Source organism: Aspergillus tanneri, assembly GCF_003426965.1.
Source record: "Aspergillus tanneri strain NIH1004 chromosome Unknown AapTan_1_pilon_pilon_pilon, whole genome shotgun sequence".
Classification (NCBI taxonomy): domain Eukaryota; kingdom Fungi; phylum Ascomycota; class Eurotiomycetes; order Eurotiales; family Aspergillaceae; genus Aspergillus; species Aspergillus tanneri.
Window position 1 is genome coordinate 39,679 of NW_022984628.1, and position 21,410 is coordinate 61,088.

At 45.1% G+C, this 21,410-nt stretch overlaps 6 protein-coding genes across 6 annotated transcripts; 3 read left to right on the forward strand and 3 right to left on the reverse strand.

Annotated features, from left to right (window-relative positions):
- Positions 1-7,390: 7,390 nt before the first annotated feature.
- Positions 7,391-8,042, forward strand: ATNIH1004_002093 (uncharacterized protein; the record flags this gene model as incomplete). Its single annotated transcript, XM_033566788.1, has 2 exons — positions 7,391-7,611; positions 7,727-8,042. The coding sequence occupies 2 exons, from the start codon at positions 7,391-7,393 to the stop codon at positions 8,040-8,042; spliced, it is 537 nt and encodes a 178-aa protein (XP_033428783.1).
- A 1,031-nt stretch (positions 8,043-9,073) lies between these two features.
- On the reverse strand, positions 9,074-9,873 carry ATNIH1004_002094 (uncharacterized protein; the record flags this gene model as incomplete). Its single annotated transcript, XM_033566789.1, has 2 exons — positions 9,074-9,309; positions 9,369-9,873. 2 exons carry the CDS (start codon positions 9,871-9,873, stop codon positions 9,074-9,076), a joined length of 741 nt encoding a protein of 246 aa, XP_033428784.1.
- A 2,009-nt stretch (positions 9,874-11,882) lies between these two features.
- On the forward strand, positions 11,883-14,266 carry ATNIH1004_002095 (type I polyketide synthase; the record flags this gene model as incomplete). The annotated part of the gene is made up of 4 exons (XM_033566790.1): positions 11,883-11,990; positions 12,048-12,332; positions 12,400-12,815; positions 12,901-14,266. 4 exons carry the CDS (start codon positions 11,883-11,885, stop codon positions 14,264-14,266), a joined length of 2,175 nt encoding a protein of 724 aa, XP_033428785.1.
- A 2,888-nt stretch (positions 14,267-17,154) lies between these two features.
- On the forward strand, positions 17,155-18,234 carry ATNIH1004_002096 (uncharacterized protein; the record flags this gene model as incomplete). Its single annotated transcript, XM_033566791.1, has 3 exons — positions 17,155-17,190; positions 17,341-17,676; positions 17,779-18,234. The coding sequence occupies 3 exons, from the start codon at positions 17,155-17,157 to the stop codon at positions 18,232-18,234; spliced, it is 828 nt and encodes a 275-aa protein (XP_033428786.1).
- Positions 18,235-18,334: 100 nt separating this feature from the next.
- Positions 18,335-19,201, reverse strand: ATNIH1004_002097 (Nonribosomal peptide synthetases (NRPS); the record flags this gene model as incomplete). Its single annotated transcript, XM_033566792.1, has 2 exons — positions 18,335-18,793; positions 18,857-19,201. The coding sequence occupies 2 exons, from the start codon at positions 19,199-19,201 to the stop codon at positions 18,335-18,337; spliced, it is 804 nt and encodes a 267-aa protein (XP_033428787.1).
- Positions 19,202-20,023: 822 nt separating this feature from the next.
- On the reverse strand, positions 20,024-20,693 carry ATNIH1004_002098 (class I SAM-dependent methyltransferase; the record flags this gene model as incomplete). Its single annotated transcript, XM_033566793.1, has 2 exons — positions 20,024-20,613; positions 20,675-20,693. The coding sequence occupies 2 exons, from the start codon at positions 20,691-20,693 to the stop codon at positions 20,024-20,026; spliced, it is 609 nt and encodes a 202-aa protein (XP_033428788.1).
- Between the last annotated feature and the right edge of the window lie 717 nt (positions 20,694-21,410).

A 21,410-nucleotide genomic window follows, 5' to 3' on the forward strand; every position in this document is an offset into this window, starting at 1 on the left:
AGATGCAGAATTGCTGGAAGATAGTAGATCTAACCAATAAGTGGAGAGATAATCCTAAAGCTATTAAGGAACTGCTAGAGGATACCAATTAGAGTATTACAAATGCAAAAGCACGGCACTATATTAAAACAGCACTGGAAAAGGAAGATAAACTTGCAGTCCAAAACTTTAAAGATGTTGGAAAGGTATGGAGATACCTAGTTAAATTCTATAGTCAACAAAATAAAGTGGATAGGCTGGGAGCCTTGCGGAAGGTTCTAAGATGGAAAAAGGACCCCTTTATAAACTTGGAGAAATCACTTTAACAGTTGGAAGCATGGAATGCAGACCTGAAGGATATTAGTAATAATTTAATAGGATTTAATAAGTTGGTCTTATTAAATATCTTCTTAGATGGTTTACCTCAGGAGTATAAGTCCATGGTGGATTCTATTATTACCAGTGGAAAAATAGATCGAGGAATGATGCTATTAAGACTCCAACAAAAGGAAAGCCGGGAAAAAGACTGCAGATACCAGTAAGGCAGCTAAGGAATTCGCCAACCAGATTAAGCAAATGGAATGCTTTAATTGCGGAAAGAAGGGCTATTTTGCAAGAGATTGCAGAGCTCTAAAAAGGACCGAGAGCAGAGCAATTCCCGGGAAAAGAAGGAATCCCGGAAGGGCCGCGGCAAGGCCAAAGACCGCGGGAGCCATCGAGGACGCCCAAAGCAAAAAGGAAAGGCAAGGACCGCGGATAAGAAATCGGATACCGACAGTGATTCAAGTGGGAATAAAAGCAATTCCACAAAAGATAGTGCCTGCCGAATATATGGAAGCGTACACAGAGTGCAATTAAACAAACGGATTAGCAACCAGTTTAAATATGTGCTTGAAGAAGCGTACCGAGCAAAGGGGAGCAAGACCCTATTATGACAGTGGAGCAACAAGAACCTGCAGCGGAAAAATTAATCTATTTAAGTCATTGGATCAGAGATATACAGGCAGCTTGGGAACAGCTGGGAAATCTATAAAGATTACTGGCAGAAGCACAATGAAGATACTACTAAGCAGTGGAAAAGTGGCAAGGATTTTAAACGCATTGTACGTGCCTGGGATGAAGGAAACCCTGCTTTTAACACAAGCTTTATATGCAGACCGCATTTGGAACGAGCATACCGAGAAGGGATACCGATTCTTCCGCAAGCAAGGCACAGAGAATGTTGTTTGCAACTGGATACAATATTGGCCGAACAAGCTACCTAGGATGGGTAGAAAGCAAGAATGTATTAGCCACAGATGCAGAAGAACTCGGAGAGGGAGAATCTGTAAGATTGGTAAAAGTAGGTAGATTGGGAACTACTTCACCAACAATTTGGCCACCCAGGAAAGACAAGATTTAAAAAGATGGTAAAGAGAATGGGCCTTACTACTAAAAAAAAGGAAGCTGTAGAACACTTAAGAACATGTAAGACATGTATACAGGCAAAGAGTACAAAGAAGCAGAACCATGGAGAGGTTCCGAGAGCTTCTAGACCGCTGAAACAAGTTTATATGGACTTTTGGGGGCCATATAGTAAAACCAAATACAACAAGGGATAGAGATACTATTTTTTTACTTACTAATAACCACACACGGTATTCATGGGTATATTTAACCAAGGATCGAAAGGCAGAGACTGTCCAGGAGACTCTAGAAGCATGGTTAGCTCAGGCAGAGCGGGAGAAAGGAGTCAAGCTCCTAGTAATACGCACAGACAATGCAAAGGAATTTCATGCATTAAAGCCATGGGCAAGAAAGCTGGGGATTTAATTAGAGTTTATTAAGCCAGATACACCTCCACAAAATGGAGTTGCAGAGAGGTTGAATAGGCTGTTATTGGAGATGGTGCAGGCAATGCTAATTGGAGCAGATATTCCAAAGGAATACTGGCCATATGTAATTTAGATGGCAAACAACCTATAAAATAGGACCACAATGGTTAGAGACACCAAAAAGAGCCCATTTGAACTTTGGAATGGCCACCCACTAGATATCTCAAAGTTTCGAACCCCATTCTGCAGAGTTTGGTTTCACCGGAAGCCAAAGGATGGTGATAAGCTTGAACCAAGAGTAATAAAGGGAGTCTTTATTAGCTATGAATTAAGCAGGAGTCATTACCTGGTAATAACTAGAAAGGATTAGACAATCCATCGAGTAACAAACCCCATTTTCCTGGAAGACAAGAGAGGTTTTATCAGCAGAGAACCAGGAAGCAGAGATATTGGGGAAGAGTTAATATACCAGAAGGTAGTTAGAGAAGGGCAACCGCTACTCCAACCTAGTTTAGGAAACATCCAGACACCTTATATAACTGAAGGACATGCAGATGTTCAGCAGGATTAAGGAGATAAGGAATCTGCAAAAGATAGTCAACAGGTCGATGAGGTTGAAGAAGCTGAAGAGGTTAAAGAGGTTGAAGAGGTGGAAGAGGTTAAAGGTTAACATGCAGACAAAGAAGACCACAACATGTCACCTGACCAACCAAATCAGGAAGGTCACATGCAGAGAGATATTCAACAATCCCCTTAACAACTGCAACTGCAGCCGTCGCAACCAACCCCGAAAACACCTCTGATTTGCGCAGACCAAGCAGAATTCGAAAGCCTTCGCAAGCGGCAATCGAATCCAATCAGACAGAGGCAATATATGGGCGGAAACCACGAGCCCAGAAGCGCAGAGAAGAGAGGGAGGCAGCAAAAGAGCCTTCTCCACGCATATCCACTGCAGAACTGCAGCGAATCCATGAAGTTGCAAATCTAGTTGTAGCGCTAGAGCTTCATCTTGGTGACAACAATGAGTTTGCTTTCAGAACCAAAGCCAAGGCTAATAGCAAGTTCGACGGACAGATTCCAATCCCGAAGACCTACCAGGAAGCAATATCTGATCCTGTACATGGACCCCAATGGAAAGAAGTAATCCGGACCGAATTAAGCAACTTAATCCGCTTCGGAACATGGAGATATGTTAAGAAACCAGTTAACTAAAAGGTTATCTCTACTAAATGGGTATTTAATGTCAAATACTCTGCGGACAGATATATGGATCGATTCAAGGCATGCCTTGTTGCTTGAGGCTTCTCCCAACAAGAAGGATTAGACTTTAAAGAGATATTTGCACCAGTGGTACAATTGGAGAGCTTGCAGATCTTATTTACACTAGCTGCAATATATAATCTAAAAGCTCACTTGCTGGACGCCACAAACGCCTTTGTTGGATTAAAAGTGGACAAGGAACTCTACATAAAGATCCCAGAAGGAATTAATCCAAAATCCTATAATCCAAATAATGTTTGCGAGCTCTTATAATCCTTGTATAGGCTAAAGTAATCTGCATACCTTTGGAACTAAAAGGTTAAAGAATTTATCACATCTATTAGATTCAAGCAAAGCACGGCAGACCCAGGAGTCTTTATTAATAACCGCGGGGTTATTATAGCCTTATATGTGGATGATATCTTAGTCTTTAGTAAAGATCCAAATAATCTAGATGCTACTAAGAAGAAATTAAAGGAGTTTCATCCCATAAAAGACTCTGGTCTGGTACAAAAGATATTAGGGATTTGGATAACCTGGGGAAAGGACTTTATCTAGCTTGACCAGGAGTTCTATGCATACTCTATTTTGGAGGAATTTGGAATGCTAGATTTAAGAGATTAAGATCTTCTATTAAGTCCCAGCATTGATCTAAATAATAAAAATTCCCGCAAACTAACCCGGGATCTGCATAAAAATATAGAAAAATTATTGGACGCTTGACATACTTGGCTGGTGGAACCAGAGCTGACATTTAATTCCATGTCAACCGATTAAGCCAATATCTTGCAGAACCTAAAAAATATTTATCTTCGAGCATCGAAACATATTCTCCGATATGTGAAGAAGACTATAAGTTATAGTATTAAATATAGCTTAAAGGGGAGTAAAGGAACAATGGGATTAATTGGATACTTTGATTTATTATATGGAAATGCAACAAAATATCGCTTAACTAGTGTGTACATATTTTACATGGCCGGAGGACTAATTAGCTGGTGCAGTAGAAAGCAGCCCATAACTGCTACGTCTACTACTAAAGCTGAATATATTGCTGCTGCAGAAGCTGCTAAGCATGCAATCTGGATTAGACACTTTCTTATAGCTATTCGCAAGCCATGCGGAGCAGTTAGATTAGGTGTTAATAACCAGGGAGCTTTGGTACTCGCAAACAACCCGGTTAATCACCTACGGAGCAAGCATATTCGCATCTAATACCATGCAATCAGGGATTTCATCGAACATAGTGACATTAAGGCAATTTATATTCCTATATCTGAAATGCTTGCGGATGGACTCACGAAGGCAGTACGGGTTAAAGGATTAAAGCAAATGGTTAAGAAGTTGCAACTAAATGGGTTGGAGAACTAAGATCCTATGGATGCAACATCTAGGACCTTCAGATTGATTATTAGAGGCGTTCAACACCCCTCCGCAATTGTTTTGTTTATTTCCTGTTTCGGAAGTCTGTATGGCTTCATTTCATTCATTTATGGAAAGGCTACGGGGTATTGAACGAAGGGGAGTGTTACGGAAATACTATAATCCGCCCGACTTGGCGGTGTGGAGTATCTGACAATCGATTTAACCCCTGAATCCTTTAGATAGGGGAGCACCCAAGATCTAGAGGTGAGCACCTAGATAGGAATGCAAGAGACTCAGTTGGTTGAGATACTGTGATTCCTGGTGTTTCCACTGAATGACATCTACTTCCTAATTAGGCTAGTTGGCCTGTAGTTGATGGAATAGCTCCCTACGCCCCATTTCCCCTGAGTTCCACAACACATTGGAAACAAGTGAGGATCGCATGTTTGTGGCCTCTGACATTAATCACGGCTATCATCGGATGATGCTATACTCGGTTGCTTAGTGTTACGGAAACACTATAATCCGCCCGACTTGGCGGTGCGGAAATATCTACCGATCCATTCTACCCCTCAATCCTTTAGAGAGAAGAACACCTCAATGAGAATATAGGGAACCGCTTAGTAGGCTCAGTTGGTTGAGATACTACGATTCCTGGTGTTTCCACTGAATGACATCCACTTCCTAATTAGGCTAGTTGGCCTGTAGTTGATGGAATAGCTCCCTACGCCCCATTTCCCCCTGAGTTCCACAACACTTAGATAAGGTGAGCAGCACAAGGAGGCAAAGTGTGGGCTTCCTGCATTCAGATTATGACATGCAAAAGGGACTGATTATATTTCCAGCGCCATTTGTTTCTCCACCCCTCAGGCTAGGGGCAAGGTAAAGCCTCGCTATTAGTATTATGAGGTATATTTTATATGTACAGTATAATAGAAGGACTAGGACATTATCGGATATTTCTTACAAAATTTCGATGCAGAAGAGAGTAAGGATATGTTTAATTGCTGTAGGTCGTCAATCCTTTTAATTTATGTATATAATAAAGTGAACTTATTGATCAACTAATCGTCAGCTTCTGCTAAGTGGACCTGGGTACAATATGAAGCAGCAACTACTGAAGATTAACTAACCAGGAAGGGATGACTACAACGCAGAGACCGTTGGGTACCGTTACCTGGCTCGGTTAGTTGCATAATTTTAAATGGCCTAATATTTAGTAGCGCTAAGTGAGCAGTCAGTTATGAACATGATCAATATCGGAGAAAATTCGAGTGCTATCTTTTGGTGAAAAGTGTTTATACAATTTCTGCCGCATTTTCTGAGGAATCTTTTAGATGCTCACCTTAGGAAATTGCAGCCAGGCTTTCGGAAGCTTAATCACTGTGGCAAACCCAGTCTCGGAATTTCTAAATAGCCTGGGTTGTTATCGAAGTAAAATATTATATTCGGATCCATGGTGTTGTTCAATCTTTTGCCTATCATAAAAAAAAAAAAAAAAAAAAGAGGGGAGGAGAAAAAAATAGCCGAATCTTCTATTTTAATGTGCTAAAAAAGAATACTCCCTCAGCTTCGCTAGACGATTAATTCCTTTGATAAATAGGCTTTTTAAGAATACGCGTTCACCCTCATTTCTTCTTCACATAATGCATTTTGCCTTACAGTTATCAAGAATAAACCCAGACAGAGATGTTCGAGCTGACTCATTACGTAGAGGTTAGTACATAACCCTTGAATTCTATAGTATCGATCGTTAATTTTGCCCAGGACACATGTGAAAATCAAGACAGATTAAATTATGTGGTCTTGACAGAGAAAGAATGTTGCAATGTAAATACAAGGCCTCATCTTTGGTAGGCAATACTGACTATAGTAGCTGGCTGAATCGATCAGTGTGATTCTGGAGGCGGCAAAATCACTGAATGGTCCACAAATTCAAAGCGTTTTTGCTAAAGCTCGTGGTGTCAAATTTAATCGCGTCTATGTGGGCAGCGATGAGCAAGGACTTGTTGGAAGTCCGAATCCATCAGGTAGAAGCTCGCCATTTTACCTCCGAATACGTCTTTATGCAAGATCATCTTACCAGAATAGAAAATCATAGGGTCCCATTTAAAGCGTGCAGGCCTAAGGCGCACGCTAATACATCGAATGGCCCATTACCTGTCGCCCATTCTGCTGATTTCGGTGTGACAAAGGAATCATTAGAAGGGTTTCATTCCGTGAGAGTCTGCTCTTCGCCCTGTCGCGTTGGGCTGTATTCCCGACCATCGCATGGCCACTATGCCGAATGTGATATACCTCGGAGTAACGAAAGGTCACGTCACAAGAAAAACATTCATGCAATGAATGCGTCTGATACGCCTGGTAGTCTTCCTTTAATTAACCAAATTTTAAGCCAGGTCAATTACCATGCTTCCTGCTTGGCGAAAGATGCCAACCGGCATCAGTTTCTAAGTCATTCTGAACCAGCCTATTGTACAGCATCTGAATTTGATGATGACAATGCCACATGTTGCTCTGTGTCTTCGACAGAATGTTCCTGCGTTTCCTGTGTTGAAGCAAATGAAGAAGCTCCTTCGTCAGTATCTAGCCACGTTAAGCCAAGCAGCAGAAAGTCTCCAGAAGACCGCAAACGAAGGCGAATAGAGAGAGAGCCGCCACGTATAGGCTCCCATAAGTTGGGTGTGATGCTCCTGAAAGCATGCAGATTTGGTAAAAGCGCTGTATCACTTAGTGATCACCAGGTCCAAGTGGTTCTTCATGCGGCAACATATTTCGTCCCTCAATATTGTCGTCCAAGGTTCAAGAGCAACTTAGCTCAGTGGAGGTACAATAAGTTCCAAGGTTTGCATGTACTTGGACTGCCTCCTATTTGGAAAGGCGCAGAGGCAGCCGCAAAATATATAAATTTACTTGCTTCCCATCAAATTACAGACGCAGTCAGCAGGTTTTGTGCACGATTGTTACTTTTCATGAATTATCATGAACTTTGCGGAGATTCGAGGAAGAATCAATCTCTGATGCTTGACGCCATCGCGAATGCATACTATGGGATCTCCAGCCAAGGTACAGTTAAACAGCGTCGCGACTTTGTAACCGGCCATATGCGACTGGGCAGATGGTGTTGGAGACTTGCGGGTACGGTTGGAGTTGGCGTGTCGCTGACATTTGGCGATAAGCTGATGACCCTAATGTATGAAATATATTCGCCTTTCTAAATAATTACCCTACCCTAGCGCCTACTAACTCAAATTGCCTTTTCGTTAACCCTTTTGTCTCCTGAGTGGGCGGCTAACAAATACTTGCAGGGTGAATCACAAATTTACTAATGCCCAAATCGATGCTCTTGTTACCTATGTGTCTAATACTCACCCGGGGACCGTCCGCTTACTTCATCGGTTGGAGTCGATTGCGAAGCCACTCATACTTGGCGAATTGCCAATGGATCTCATTGAGGAGATCCAGAACAATAGATCCAGCATTCTAGGGGAATGTGAATTGTCTCATGCGATCACGGACGATGAAACAGCTTTGGTTAGTCAGTTACGTGAGCGGCCTTGGACTGTCATCGATTCCAACTTCCTTGCTATTAAAAAAATAGCCGAGTTTCTCCGCGGACTTTAACAATGATATCGTTAACAGCCTTTTTAAATATCTGGAGAGGGTATACAGAATGCGTGTGGATTTTGCTCCAGATGAGATAGAAAGCTTTCTGTTGATAAGCATGCATTAATATTGATATATTGTATTGTTTGTTATGGAATTGTATATCTAAATATGGTTATCATTCTACTTCTACAGTTATTACAGGTGGATTACCGGCCTGACAGCAATTTCAGCCGTACACCTTTGTTTTGGGCACAGGCCATTGTGCATCGTTGAATTATTGGTCTCACAAAATGCTCTGCTTGACACTCGCCCAACCTAGATTGGGAAAGAGAGAATGTATGCAAGGTTATTAGCGCAGAGCACAAAATCATCTGGATGATGCTTCATACATGGGAGATGTCTAATCACATAGGGACTGAGTGGCTGTGGGAGCAATCTCCGAGCAAGCCCCTCTGGAACAGAGCCCACTTACGCCAGCTGTGAAAATAGGACAGGGCGAAACAGTGAAGCTTTCGTTTCAGGCCAGAGTACATGTTGACTCAATAGTCATACGGGATACACACCCTTAATTCTTGCTACAGAGATAGGGCACGCTGGGGTTGCCTCACTTCTAGAGAACGCTGGTGCTGCTCCACATATCAAGAAAATACGTCAAGAGCTGAGGAAATAGCCAGGATTTGCGGGAATTTTCAGACACCTGACACGCTGGGCAGTAATTATACTAGAAAGGGACCAGGTGGGTTGGAATCCACTACCAGAAATAAGCCGCGTGCACTCACATAATACAATGAAGTTTCGCTAAGAGTGTCTATTATAAGATGGAGATACGGACGGTCAGCACTGCTCTAGGGTCGCAAGGATACTTTAGCAATTTTTGAGTTGGTATAGGTTCCAGCCAGGGAAATCGTGGTGGGTTTAAGAACTATCCATTTCTGAATCGTTTATATATTTAGGTTTCGATATAAGATAAAAATCACTCCCTATCGATTGCTATACCATAGCCAGATCGAACATAATTATAGGAGCCATTCGTAGGGTGCTTAGTCTTAAGAAGAATGTAAGCGTTTCTGATGGAAATCAATATTTTTACTGTCAATCCATCCCTGTTGATATGCGTTAGAGTCTCGAGCTGCCACTGAGCGCCTCTTGGAGTGTCGCAGCTTGATATCATGCTCCTTGAGAAAATCGTCCGCAACCTGCTCCGAAGTTGCACGAAACCGAGTCAGCTGCATCTCAGATGCCCACAGTGAGCTTAATGCAGTGCTCTCGCTCTTAACAGGTGCTAGAGGTTTGATGATGGTTCAGGCTTCACAAAGGGAGGGATGCCGACGAGGTCAGTACTCTGTGAGTCTTTCTTGATAAATTTCTCAATACTTTCCTCAATATCGCCCGTGAGATCGATTACGCTCTCATCTGCCTCGTTGAAATCGGCTTTTCCTTCACTGCCATTTTCTGGTTTAATATCCGTTGGTCCGAAAAAGTCAGACATACTGTCGCTGCAATAACTGTCCGCATCGGAAGAGTCGTCCGGCGAAGGTAGGCTGGTGAGTCTATCCAGCACCCGTTGGCGCTCCATCGCCTCTTCTCTTTCCCTAGCAGCTACCATATCCAGCTCCTTGCGCCGGACCTCCTCAAGCTCTCTCTTCTTCTCGCGTCTGGCCATGGCGACAAGCCCATCGGCCACACCAATCCGATAGCTGTACGTGGGGCTGCCACCCTTGTAAGCGCACGCCCAGTCCAGGATCTTATTATGCGCCATCTCGAATCCGAATGCCGCGGGACGGTGTTTTCGGCGATGCCGAAAAAGGTCCAGGATATGGAGGTTCGGCGATCCGTGGAGAAACATTTGCAGTCAAAGAAGGTGCACATCGCATGGGCCAATTTGCGGACAAAGGTCTCATTCATGACTCGCTTGGAGCTGTCCTTGGTGTTGGTAATAGTCACCTCGCTTCTTCCTCCGTACTGTGCTTTGCTTTCGCTGTCAGTACCAGCAATCAGATCCGCCTGGGTGACATTATATCGGCTCATCAGTTTATGGGCGATAAAAAGGGCGGTTTTTGCTTCTGACTCGTTTCTGGCTGTGTGGTTGGCTGTCGTTAGGCATTTCTGGATTTTATCCAGAACCTCTATCAACTGTCTCGGTGGTATCCCTGATGCTCTCTGTAGCTTCCACCATTGCTTTCTGAAGTGGCTCCCTTTTCTGCCTCGTTCCCCTTTGGGTAAGGCCATGATGAAACCTTTGCGCCGTAGTTATTGACATGGCGGAGGGGTTGGACTGCCAAATTTCCCGTGATGTGCAAGAGTAGTGTAAGAATACTTGGTGTAGTAGGACATGCCGCCCTTTTAAACTTTTTCACTGGTTCTCATCACAGTAACCCCCGTTCGGAGCCATGAGCACCGCCCTTTTACTTAGTGGCCGAAGCCAGCATCCATTTGCACCACCTTCTGAACGCAGGCCAATAATCTCTTTACTAAACACTGTGGCATATGTTTCCCAGGGCGTTACTTTTATCGACTAGGACATCACATGATTTATTTCTACCACAAAAGTCAATGAACACATTTACGACGAAGGTCAACGCTAGCTTTCGCTGGATGTATTTGTGCGATGTCTACGCATAGCACAAGTCCATTCGCTTCAGCCTTGCTGATTGCTCTTTGGTTATAGATCAGTTTGCGCCATGTTAGGCACTCTCATGTTCCGTATTTAGTAGGCTTTTTGTCTGCTCATTACCTATGACATGCCTCGTGACGGCAGTGGCACTACAGTAGTGTGTTTATCAATTTATGTGGAGGCTTGACTCTAACGACTACAGCACTACGCACTAGGGGTGCTCGAGACAAATTTCCCTTTGTAACCTGTTCAAAAAAAAAAAAAAAAAAAAAAAAAAAAAAAAAAAAAAAAAAAAAAAAAAATTAAGTAGTGACTGACTCAATGGCTTTCAACTGTTCTACTAATGTATTCCACTTGGCGAGGAGGAGCCTTGTAGACATGAAAGATTCCAGGTCTATTGTTGTCCTTTTGCAAAGAAAGTGGTCAATCCATATACAGTACTTTGAACAAGTGAACGGCCCGCTTACTGTAGAATCAATCATTGGTTTGCATTAGCAAATAAGGCAATTTACATAAGTTCCCTCGCAATCTCGGAATACAGTGTTCAGTTACTGAATATGGACCGGGCAAAAGGGCATAGAATTCAGTAATGGTTTTCGAGGATACAAACCAGGAAACCCAACTCCTAAAGCTGATGAGAAAATCCCTTTTTGATGGCGTATAATCTGATTTAAATTTCGTTCTCCATATTTAAAAATTTACTGTAAGTAAATCTGTACGAGTCTAGACGCAAAATTATTCCCATATATTTAACATCCACTGCGGCAGTTTCTTCACTCCTTTAAAGTGAGCATTATAGAGCATCTTCATTTATACCACAGCTTAACTTTCTATTTGCCCTTTTTCTGTACCGTTTATATACTATTAATGGCTGCGACAGCTGACGACTTCAAGCTAGCTGGTGTCGCTGCTGGCTTTACTTTGGGGTTTGGATTTCTGACTGTCTGGAACGCTATAAAACAGACACGAGCTCATCCATCGCCTTATCGCAGTCCATACTTTGTCATGGTATGGGGTGAGATATTCGCCAATCTAGCCATTGCTATAGTTGGATGGCTCTTCCTAGAGGAAGTTATTCCCACAGGGTAAAGAATATCTCCATACAACACCGGCCATCTAATAAATTCTCGGTTGCGTATATTGACTCAGCTATCTATCGCAGGATTCTGGTTTTGTTTACCATTCTATTCTTGTGGGCCTTGGAGATCCATTTCCTTATGCAGATTCTTGTAAATCGAGCTATGATTGTGGCAGACAGGACAAGAAATGTAGTTGCTGTTAGATGGTGCACAGCTGCTGTTATTGACGAAGTGGAGGTGGAGACTCATGCCGTAGGACTGAACTTCAAGGTTGGCTCGGGTGCTGATTTTGCATTTCGTGAAGCAGGGGCTAACCATCCCGGATAGGACATACTCACAGCAATTGGCATCATTAAATCGTCGACTCTAAGATTTGGGTATGAAGCAAGCGGCGTCGTTCGGCGGGTGGGCAAGAACGTGACGAATCTAAGTGTTGGCGATCGGATTATGTTGATGAGCACGGCTACCTTCAGCACATTCCTTGTTGTCCCGAGTATCCTCTGCGTGAAGATCCCGGATCACTTAACCTTCGTGGACGCGGCGTCGTTGCCAGTCGCTTACGCGACAGCGATTCACGCCCTCAGGGACGTTGGCCATGTTGACAAGGGCCAGGTACAATTTACCACGAATATGCTGCGAATGGCAGGCTCACATTTACTGACTGTTCTAATGAGTTTAGTCCGTGCTTATTCACAGCGGCTCTGGTGGCATTGGGATGGCGGCCATCCAAGTTGCTCGGCTCCTCGGTGCCGAGATCTTCGTAACCGTGGGTAGTATGGAGAAGGTGCAGTACCTCACCGAGCAACTAGCCGTTCCGCGCCACCGTATATTCAGCTCCCGCGACGGGTCGTTCGTGGACGGGATCATGATCGAAACACAGGGGCGAGGCGTGGACGTGGCCCTGAATTCGCTCTCGGGCAAGCTGCTCCACGACACTTGGCGTTGTGTTGCTGAATTCGGGACCATGGTCGAGATCGGGAAGCGTGACCTGCTCGAAGCCGGAAAACTTGATATGGGCATATTCTTGCCAAACCGGGGCTATTGCGCGGTAGACATGGACCATATCCGCGAAAAGAGACCGTTGGTTATCAACCGGTGGGATTCCCCCCCCCACTCTTCCCTACTAATATGGACCGGCTTTTATTTGCTTCAGTCATCTCATTTTGCTGATCCCTCACAGACTACTAAATTCAATCCAGCAGTTTACGAGTCATGGACACATCAAACCTGCGACTCCCTTGCATGTCTTCGAAGCCAATCGAACAGAGGAAGCATTCCGCTTCATGCAACCCGGTCACCATATTGGGAAGATCGTGGTTGCGATGCATAGTGCCTCTGGATACAGCCCTCCCGATATTACTAAGGGACAACGAGAAGTTGAATTCGACGAGGATGCGTCCTATCTTCTTGTCGGGGGCCTAGGGGGGCTGGGGAGAATGATCGCGATCTGGATGGTGGAGCGCGGGGCCCGTCATCTGCTCTTCCTGTCACCTAGTGCGACACTCAACAACCATGCTGGCTTTGTTCGGGAGCTGGTTAGCATGGGATGTCAAGTACATATGTGTCAGGGAAACGTAGCGGAGCCGACAGACGTGAAATGCGCCATCATGTCCACGCCAAAGCCACTGAAGGGGGTTGTGCAAATGGCTATGGTCCTTTGCGATCGGGCTTTTCCGCAGATGACCCTGAACGAATGGATCGCTGTAACCGAACCTAAGGTACAGGGGACGTGGAACCTCCACCGGCAACTCTTATCGGCCGGGGCAGATCTCGACTTCTTTGTCCTCTTCAGCTCTCTATCGGGCATTGTCGGTCAGCCCGGGCAGGCCAACTATGCGGCTGCGAACGCGTTCCTGGATGCTTTTGTTAGCTACCGTCGGAGCATCGGGCTTCCTGCATCAGCGTTGGACATTGGCGCCGTCACGGATGCAGGCTACCTCTCAGAGAACTATGCAGCGATGCAAAAGGTGAAGGCAACAGGGATGTTTGGCCTGTGCGAACAGAGCGTACTCGATGCGTTCGCGTTAGCCGTCACCAGCACTTCAGATGAGGAGCAGAAGCCTGCTGGTGGAGGTGGTATTCGCGGTGATAAGATCATGATTGGGTTGCGTTCGATTATGCCGCTGTCGAACCCCGGCAACAGGTGCCCATGGAAGAAGGATCGGCGGATGGCTGTATACCATAACACCGCTGGTTCCAAGAGCGAGCAACCTGGGACAAATAATACTCTGGGAATCTTCCTCGCTTCGGCCAAGAGTGATCCTTCAAGCTTGTCCGGAGCTGAGGCAAGTAAAACTTTAGCCACCGAAATCGGGCGGAAGTTATTCACGCTACTTCTGAAGCCACTCGACCGACTCGATCTGCAGCTACCGCTGTCAGAGCTCGGCATGGACTCATTGGTTGCTGTAGAGATGCGTATTTGGTGGAGGCAGTCATTCAGGTTTGACATCAGTGTTCTAGAAATGCTGAGCATGGGGTCATTGGAAGTCCTGGGTAGGCACGCGGCCAACAAGGTGGCGCAGTCCTTGCGTGGCGGATCGGAATGAATATATCCATGGGAGAGATATCCGCCTCGATATCTTCATAGATGTGACCTGGTACTTCATAGGTAGGTATACAGTATTAAATGATGGCAGTAATTTCTCTATAGATGTTTTAGAAACTGATCAGCAGCTTTCCTAATCAGCAACTTGAGACCTAACGCCATTCAAATCCCTATTTATCATCGAAGTTGCTCTTAATATAGACTATTGTTCACATCGTACCAAGGCCGCGATGCACTTTAGTGGGGTCTCTCCTTCATTGACTAACCCAAAGCTGTAGTTGGACAGCGTATTGAGGACTGTTCAATTCCCCATAGGGACTTATTGAACAGGATATCATAGGGCAATATATTTTCAGCTACCCCATAGGACAGCCAAAGCACCTTGGCAACAGTGGGGTGGAAACAGCAGACCCTTAGAGAGGGTAAGGGGAACGTAACACCTGCATCAGAAAACGGCCGAAGTGAACTAGCATGGGCAACTGGTACTGTCGTTGATACTTAGAATCACCGCCTATTATCACTTTAAGGATACACATTAGACAGGGGCTACAAGTACCATGTGGCAGCTTGCATTAAAGCTCATCAGTGTATTGTAACTAGCTAAACTTGTGTATCACTTCCATGTGGGACGGATATTTTTCTGGACTATATGGTTTGTTGATAAGTAGGAGTTTCAGAGATTTTTGTGGCTTCTTGCGGAAGAATACTATTTACCGGCTCGTTTAACTTTAGGGCCGAGTAAACAAGAACCTTCTATTCTCGCGCAGTTGATATGTTCACGACACTGTTAATGCGAGGTATCCCATCCAAAAAAATGGTGAGCCAAACTAGCTTATCCTGATATCCAGGTAACTGTTGGATACAGTTATTGCCTTGTTTGATATAAAGTGTCGGTCCAACCTAATCCCAATATATTTAACAACACCACGTCATCTTTGTCTTTAAATAAGGCCTATATTCACGCCCCCTGTTCACGGTGGCGCCAATTCTACTATCTGATTTGTAGGTCCGATCAACACAATCTAATTTCTAAGAGAAAGCTACGGTATTTGTGCTTTCCATGTACAGACGACACTTAATCGGTCGGATCAGGTCCATTAGTCACTGGTTTCAGGGCCATCCGATCTATTGCCCTGTACGGTACTCTTTCTCTTTCTACCCCTGTCTTTTCTTAACTTTACAAATAGAAAATGGGAAGACAGGTAAACCACTATACCAAGGAGAAATGGCCTCATTATATATGACATATATTTAGTAGTTTAGGGGTTTGGTGTGTGGTCGCAGACCTAACAATGTGCCTTTTTTGCCCGTTGATGTAATTTTAGAAATCAAGCAGTGATGGCCACATCCAGCCCTGAAGAAAAGAGAGAAGATGAGGTTGAATAGTAAACAAGACAGCAAAGTGGTGAAGATAACGCCGTAGAGATAGATAAAATAGATTAGGACAAGTCATAAACTACACAGTTATTGTATGTCTTTGATATACAGAGGACCCAGAGCAGACGCTAATTCATGCTATTTTAATTCTTTCGGAATGGGCAACTAGCATATTCTGATTGTAGATTTAATTATTGTTACGGAAACACTAACGTTGCCGCCCATCTGCCGCCCGTTCCCGCCTGCCGCCCGATTGCTCTTACTCACCGACTTTTAGACTTCATGTTTTCAACTCCTCATATATCAACGAATATGGATCCAATTGAAGCGGCAATAGAAGCAATCAATTCGTTGGGACCTGGAGAAACGATCAAATAATTGCGAAAGATTTGATATTGACCGACATAAACTGCGAAGACATCATCAAGGAAAACAGCAGTTGTTGTGAACTCAGGGGAAGTGATGCACAGGGAGCTATTCTATCAACTACAGGCCAACTAGCCTAATTAGGAAGTAGATGTCATTCAGTGGAAACACCAGGAATCGTAGTATCTCAACCAACTGAGCCTACTAAGCGGTTCCCTATGTTCTCATTGAGGCGTTCAATTATCTAAAGGATTCAGGGGTTGAATCGATCGTCAGATACTCCGCACCGCCAAGTCGGGCGGATTATAGTGTTTCCGTAACACTGGTCTGATGCCAGATAAAGACTGCGTGAGGATTGTACTCCGATCTGTACTCACTGTAGTTTCGGTCGGGGGACCAGTCGGAGGTGAGGCTCGTCCCCCGAGTTCGGATTCGGACTCGTCAGATAGTTATGTCAAATAATATGGCCGTTGGTGGACCGGAATCATGTGACTGGATCGGGGTAAAACCCCCGCGGAGCACACAACAAGATAATCAATCAAGAATGTTGTGGAACTGCAGTAGGTCAGAGGAATTGGCATTGAATAGAGTGAACTAAGCCATTGAATTGGATGAGCGAACTTACTTAGTATACAGGAATTTTGTCTGTGGGAAGACATATATAAGCGAGGACTTCGCCGATCGTTCGGGTAATCCTTCGGGCCGATCCCATATTCATAACAAAGAATAACCAAGAAGAATAATCAAGAAGACACCAACCAGCTCAATTCATTCAAATAAGACCTTTTTACCAATCGTACTCTATTTCCTCTTCGGGACTAGCCGTATATCTAACAAGTTATCATTATCACATCATGACCAATCGCTTGGCATCTATAACCTGCAAACGAAAGCAAAGGATCATGCAAACACGTCGTCTGTTTTCCGCAAGAGAAATCTCTTTGTTATGACTCGAGTTGGATTACTAATGTTATCCCAATGCTCTTTTATGTTCTATCTATCGAATTACATGCCTCAGGTTGCAACACCACCACGCTATAATGCAATCTCCCCTTGAGTGTTTTTCTCTTTTTCCCCTCATAGGATTAATTTAGCCCTAAACCACCCGCCATCAATACCAACAACATATTAACTAAGAATACAAACATGACCACCACTATCCAGAAAGTTGCCATCTTCGGGGTATGTCCAATGTCTACTACCCCTCTGTGATTAAAAAATCCCCCTCCCTTGAAACTGACCCCCGCACGGGCATCGGGCAACTTTGGCACTCCCATCACCGCCACCCTCCAATGCGCCGGCTTTAACATCACCATCATCACCCGTACCGAGTCCTCCTCGACTTTCCCCGCCGGCCTGCCCGTCATCCGCACCAGCTACACCCTCGAGAACCTGACCACTGCCCTCGCAGGCCAGGATGCCGCCATCTGCGTGGTCGGCCCCGGCGGCATCGGTGCGCAGGTCACCATGATCGAGGCCGCCGAAGCCGCCGGCGTCAAGCGATTTATCGTCGACGATTTTGGCTGGGGCCCGGATTTCCGCAACCTACCGGAATTCCGCGCCATTCACGCTCATCGTCGCGCCGGTTGGGAACTGGCTAGAGCGAAGGCCAAGGCGAATCCCAACTTTACGTTCACTGGTATCACCTCGGGGAATCCTATTGATTGGGTAAGGCTTGCCTATTTTTTTCTTTCTTTTTTGTGTGTATGAGAGGAGGGGAATTTTTGTCGTGCTGACTCGTGGTTCATTTTTCTTTCCTGTTTGGTGTAGGCAATGAAGCGATTCCCTCTGATGGGCTTCGACATCGCCCGGTGTTCGGCCCTCATCTACGACTCTGGCACGGAGAAATTCACCGCCACCACCCTCGCAGGCATCGGGCAGTCGGTCGTCGGCGTCCTGCAGCATCCCGACGAGACGGCGAATCGGTTCGTGAAGGTCCTGTCGATCATCACCAACCAAACCGAGCTGCTGGAGGCTTTCCAGCGCGTCACGGGCCGACAATGGCCAGTGCAGCGCACCTCAGCGCAGACCCTGATCGAGAGCGGACAGCGTAAGTTTCAGGCGGGCATGGGCGGCTGGATTTTGGAATTGGTGGTCGCGCAGATGTACGATGAAGGACAGGCCCGATGTGCCATGGCTCCTTCGTGGGAGGCGTCGGATTCCCCCCTGCTGGGGGTGAAGAATGAGAGTGCAGATGAGGTGGTGGCCAAGGTTTTGCAGTTGTGAACATTTTGTTGTATGTAGTAAATTTAAGCATTGAGGCCCCAACCTTGGTAATAGGATGGACTTGTTTTTTTTCTTCTTTTTTTTCTTGGCACATTTGCGCTTATCGTTTGACGGGGTTCTTGGGCCTACATTCGGCGTCGTCGACAGGGTGGAACACCACGCGCATGGGATCTTCGGGGGTGTTGTAGCGGAAGCCCTTGTTCCAGTCGTAGCTCGCGGCGTAGGCGAAGATACTGCCGTCATGGTTGAAGCCCGTCGAGGTGATAGGGTCAGCCAGTCGACAGAGCAGTGCAACAAACGCTGCCAGGTAAAAATGCGACGGAGTTGACTTGGCAGATTTGCAAACCTGGCGGATTTGTCTTCCAAGACTCACGTCCAGGCGTTGTTGTACTCGGTAGTGACCATATTGTAACAGAGTTTTACGGTCGGTTACAGTCGTGAGAGGTAATATCGGAAATTCCGGTGGTATATCAGGAAATTTTCTTTTCCAGAAGGTGAGGTCTTTATTCCACGACCCATCGTCTCGCTCCTGACATTGCTTGGCAGCAAAATCGGGGTACTGAAGAACTTACATACTAAGAGACTGTCTTTGGTAAACCTTCTGCAAATCGGATAGAATCACCTCAAGACTAACACCATCCATATTGATATGATGGTAGCCAATTATCAGGTAGTGCACTTGAGGTGTAGCGGACGCCGTTGTAGGGCACAACAAGAGAATCCTCATCATCTGCCCATGCTCAATGTTATAAATGCGATTACTAATTTCCCTAGTACCATCTTCAACATTAGTCATAATGCGATAACTCTTCCTTTCCAGTCCCAACGTTGATTGCACGAGGATGGTTTGCACGGGTGATTCTCCATTCTCGACGGATAAGCACGTCCTGAGGGCTTCATGTCGTTCGCCTACCACTCGAACTGCTCGTTCGAGGGCATCAGCAGACAAAGGGCCTTCGAGCCGCATTGAACAGGTGATATTAAATGTAGTTAGATCCTCGAGGTATAGACGGAGGAACCAGAAACGGGATTATGCAAATGATAGTGGTTCCTTGCGTCACCCTGAGCCAATAATGTTTCCCGACTGTTCGGGAATATTTACTTGCTCGGGTTATCTTGATGCAGCAAGCTACTCTCATCTTCACTGACTTGAGGTGTGTTGATAATGCCGAAGCTCCCAGCCGGGGTATCATCGCCTCGAGATATGTCAACCGCACTAGAAGCAGCGCTTATTCGCGTAGGTGATTCTTTGCCAACTGATAAAGACTTGGTATTAAATAGAGAGAACTAAGCCATTAAATTGGATGAGCGAACTTAGTATACAGGAATTTGTCTGTGGGAAGACATATATAAGCGAGGACTTCGACGATCCTTCTGGTAATCCTTCGGGCCGATCCCATATTCGTAGCAGATAGAAAGAAGAAAAAGACCTACCAGTACGTAGTAGATATACATCTTTATAATACACTTTATCTTTATGCAGCTAGATTTATGTTGAATTATTGGGGGGTTCTGAAGTGATTGTATTCAGAAGGATGTTCCGCCCTACCAACCCTTCTGTGAGGAGTATTGGGTATATATATTCACATGATGTCCCAATATGGACTAGCTTTATTCTTACAATTTAGTAGGAAGGCGGTTAAAGGTGCGGTAAGAGAACTTAACAAGAAATTTGATTGTTGCGGAGTGGACGTAATGGCTTGACGTAAGCGTGATTTCAGATGGTAAAGAATTTCCTTCCGTACATGACGCACCGCATCCGAGATTCCACCAACAACTAGAAACTCCGTCATGGGATCGAAGACGTCAGCACTGGACGACCCCAAGGGATCGCGAAGGAACTGAACAGTTTGGTCCATCGCTTGGGATACGATAGCAGATGCAGGGAATGGAAGTGCATCCACATCTGATGTAACAATATCAACGCCAGAAAAGCCGGTCTTGAGCAGCAGCCGATCCCATTCCTCGTTGGTAACGCAAGGAGAGAGTAATCGGCCATCGTCAGCACCAAGCCACCATCCAGGGAAAGATCCAAAATGTATCCTAAACGAGACTGCTCGAGATTTATAGCCTCGAGCATGACCAGATATACACCGGGTTTCACCAGCCGTCTAATGTTGCTCAGAGTGTGTTCCAATTTCGACGTCGCATGGAGTACAAATGATGCAATAATGAGATGGTATGAATGCTCTGAAAATCCTTGCGAGACAATGTCCTTCTCAGCATCAAGGACCTTGAAGAGCATATAATCCTCATAACTGGAGAAGAGCTCCCTGGCATTGTCAAAGAACCCGCTCGATATATCTGTGAAAGTATAGCTAGCAAATCTACGCCCAATAGTGCTGATGACTTTCTTCGTTGCACTGCCAGTTCCAGCACCTAAATGGAGTAGATTCATTCAGTCAAGTTCTCTGTGAGCCTCATAAATAGATAAATGTACCAATCTCAAGGATACTCATATGAGGATGACGATACACAATTTGAGATACCACCCGAGCCAAATATTCAGAGTAGTAGGCAATTCCCAAAGCTTGCTCATAGTATTTAATAGGTTGTCCTTCGTGAGATACTCCAAAATGTTGGATGGGCCATCGATGACTTTCGCCATGTGCTCTCCAATAATGTGCATCATAGCAAGGTCGACATTCTCAGGAAATCTAAAATTGCTTAGCGAGCCAAAATACAATTTAGGGGAAAATATAGCTAACTTTGTCTTTCAACCGCCCATATCGCAACTCCTACCAGGGTTGGCCAAAAGGGACTACTCTAAGCCCAAGGCCTACAGAGTTATTTCCCTGCTTAACTGCCTAGGCAAAGTGGTAGAAAAGATTATTGCAACTAGATTATCTTATCTAGCCGAACTCCCGCAATCAATCCTTTACCATGACCAAATGGGGAAGAAAAAGAATATCTGCAATTGATACAGCACTATCTCTAGTCCATGACATAGAGCTCGCAAAACATAATAAAGAGGTCACCACAGCCCTTTTTATTGATGTAAAAGGGGCGTTTGACCATGTCTCGCTTAATCAGCTACTTCGTGTTTGCCTTAAACTAGGCCTTCCACAGAGCCTGATTAGGTGGATCAAGTCATTTATGTTAGATAGAAGAGTATTCCTCGCGTTTGACGGGGAAACCAGCAAGGAGACACCAGTCCAAGTAGGGATCCCCAAGGA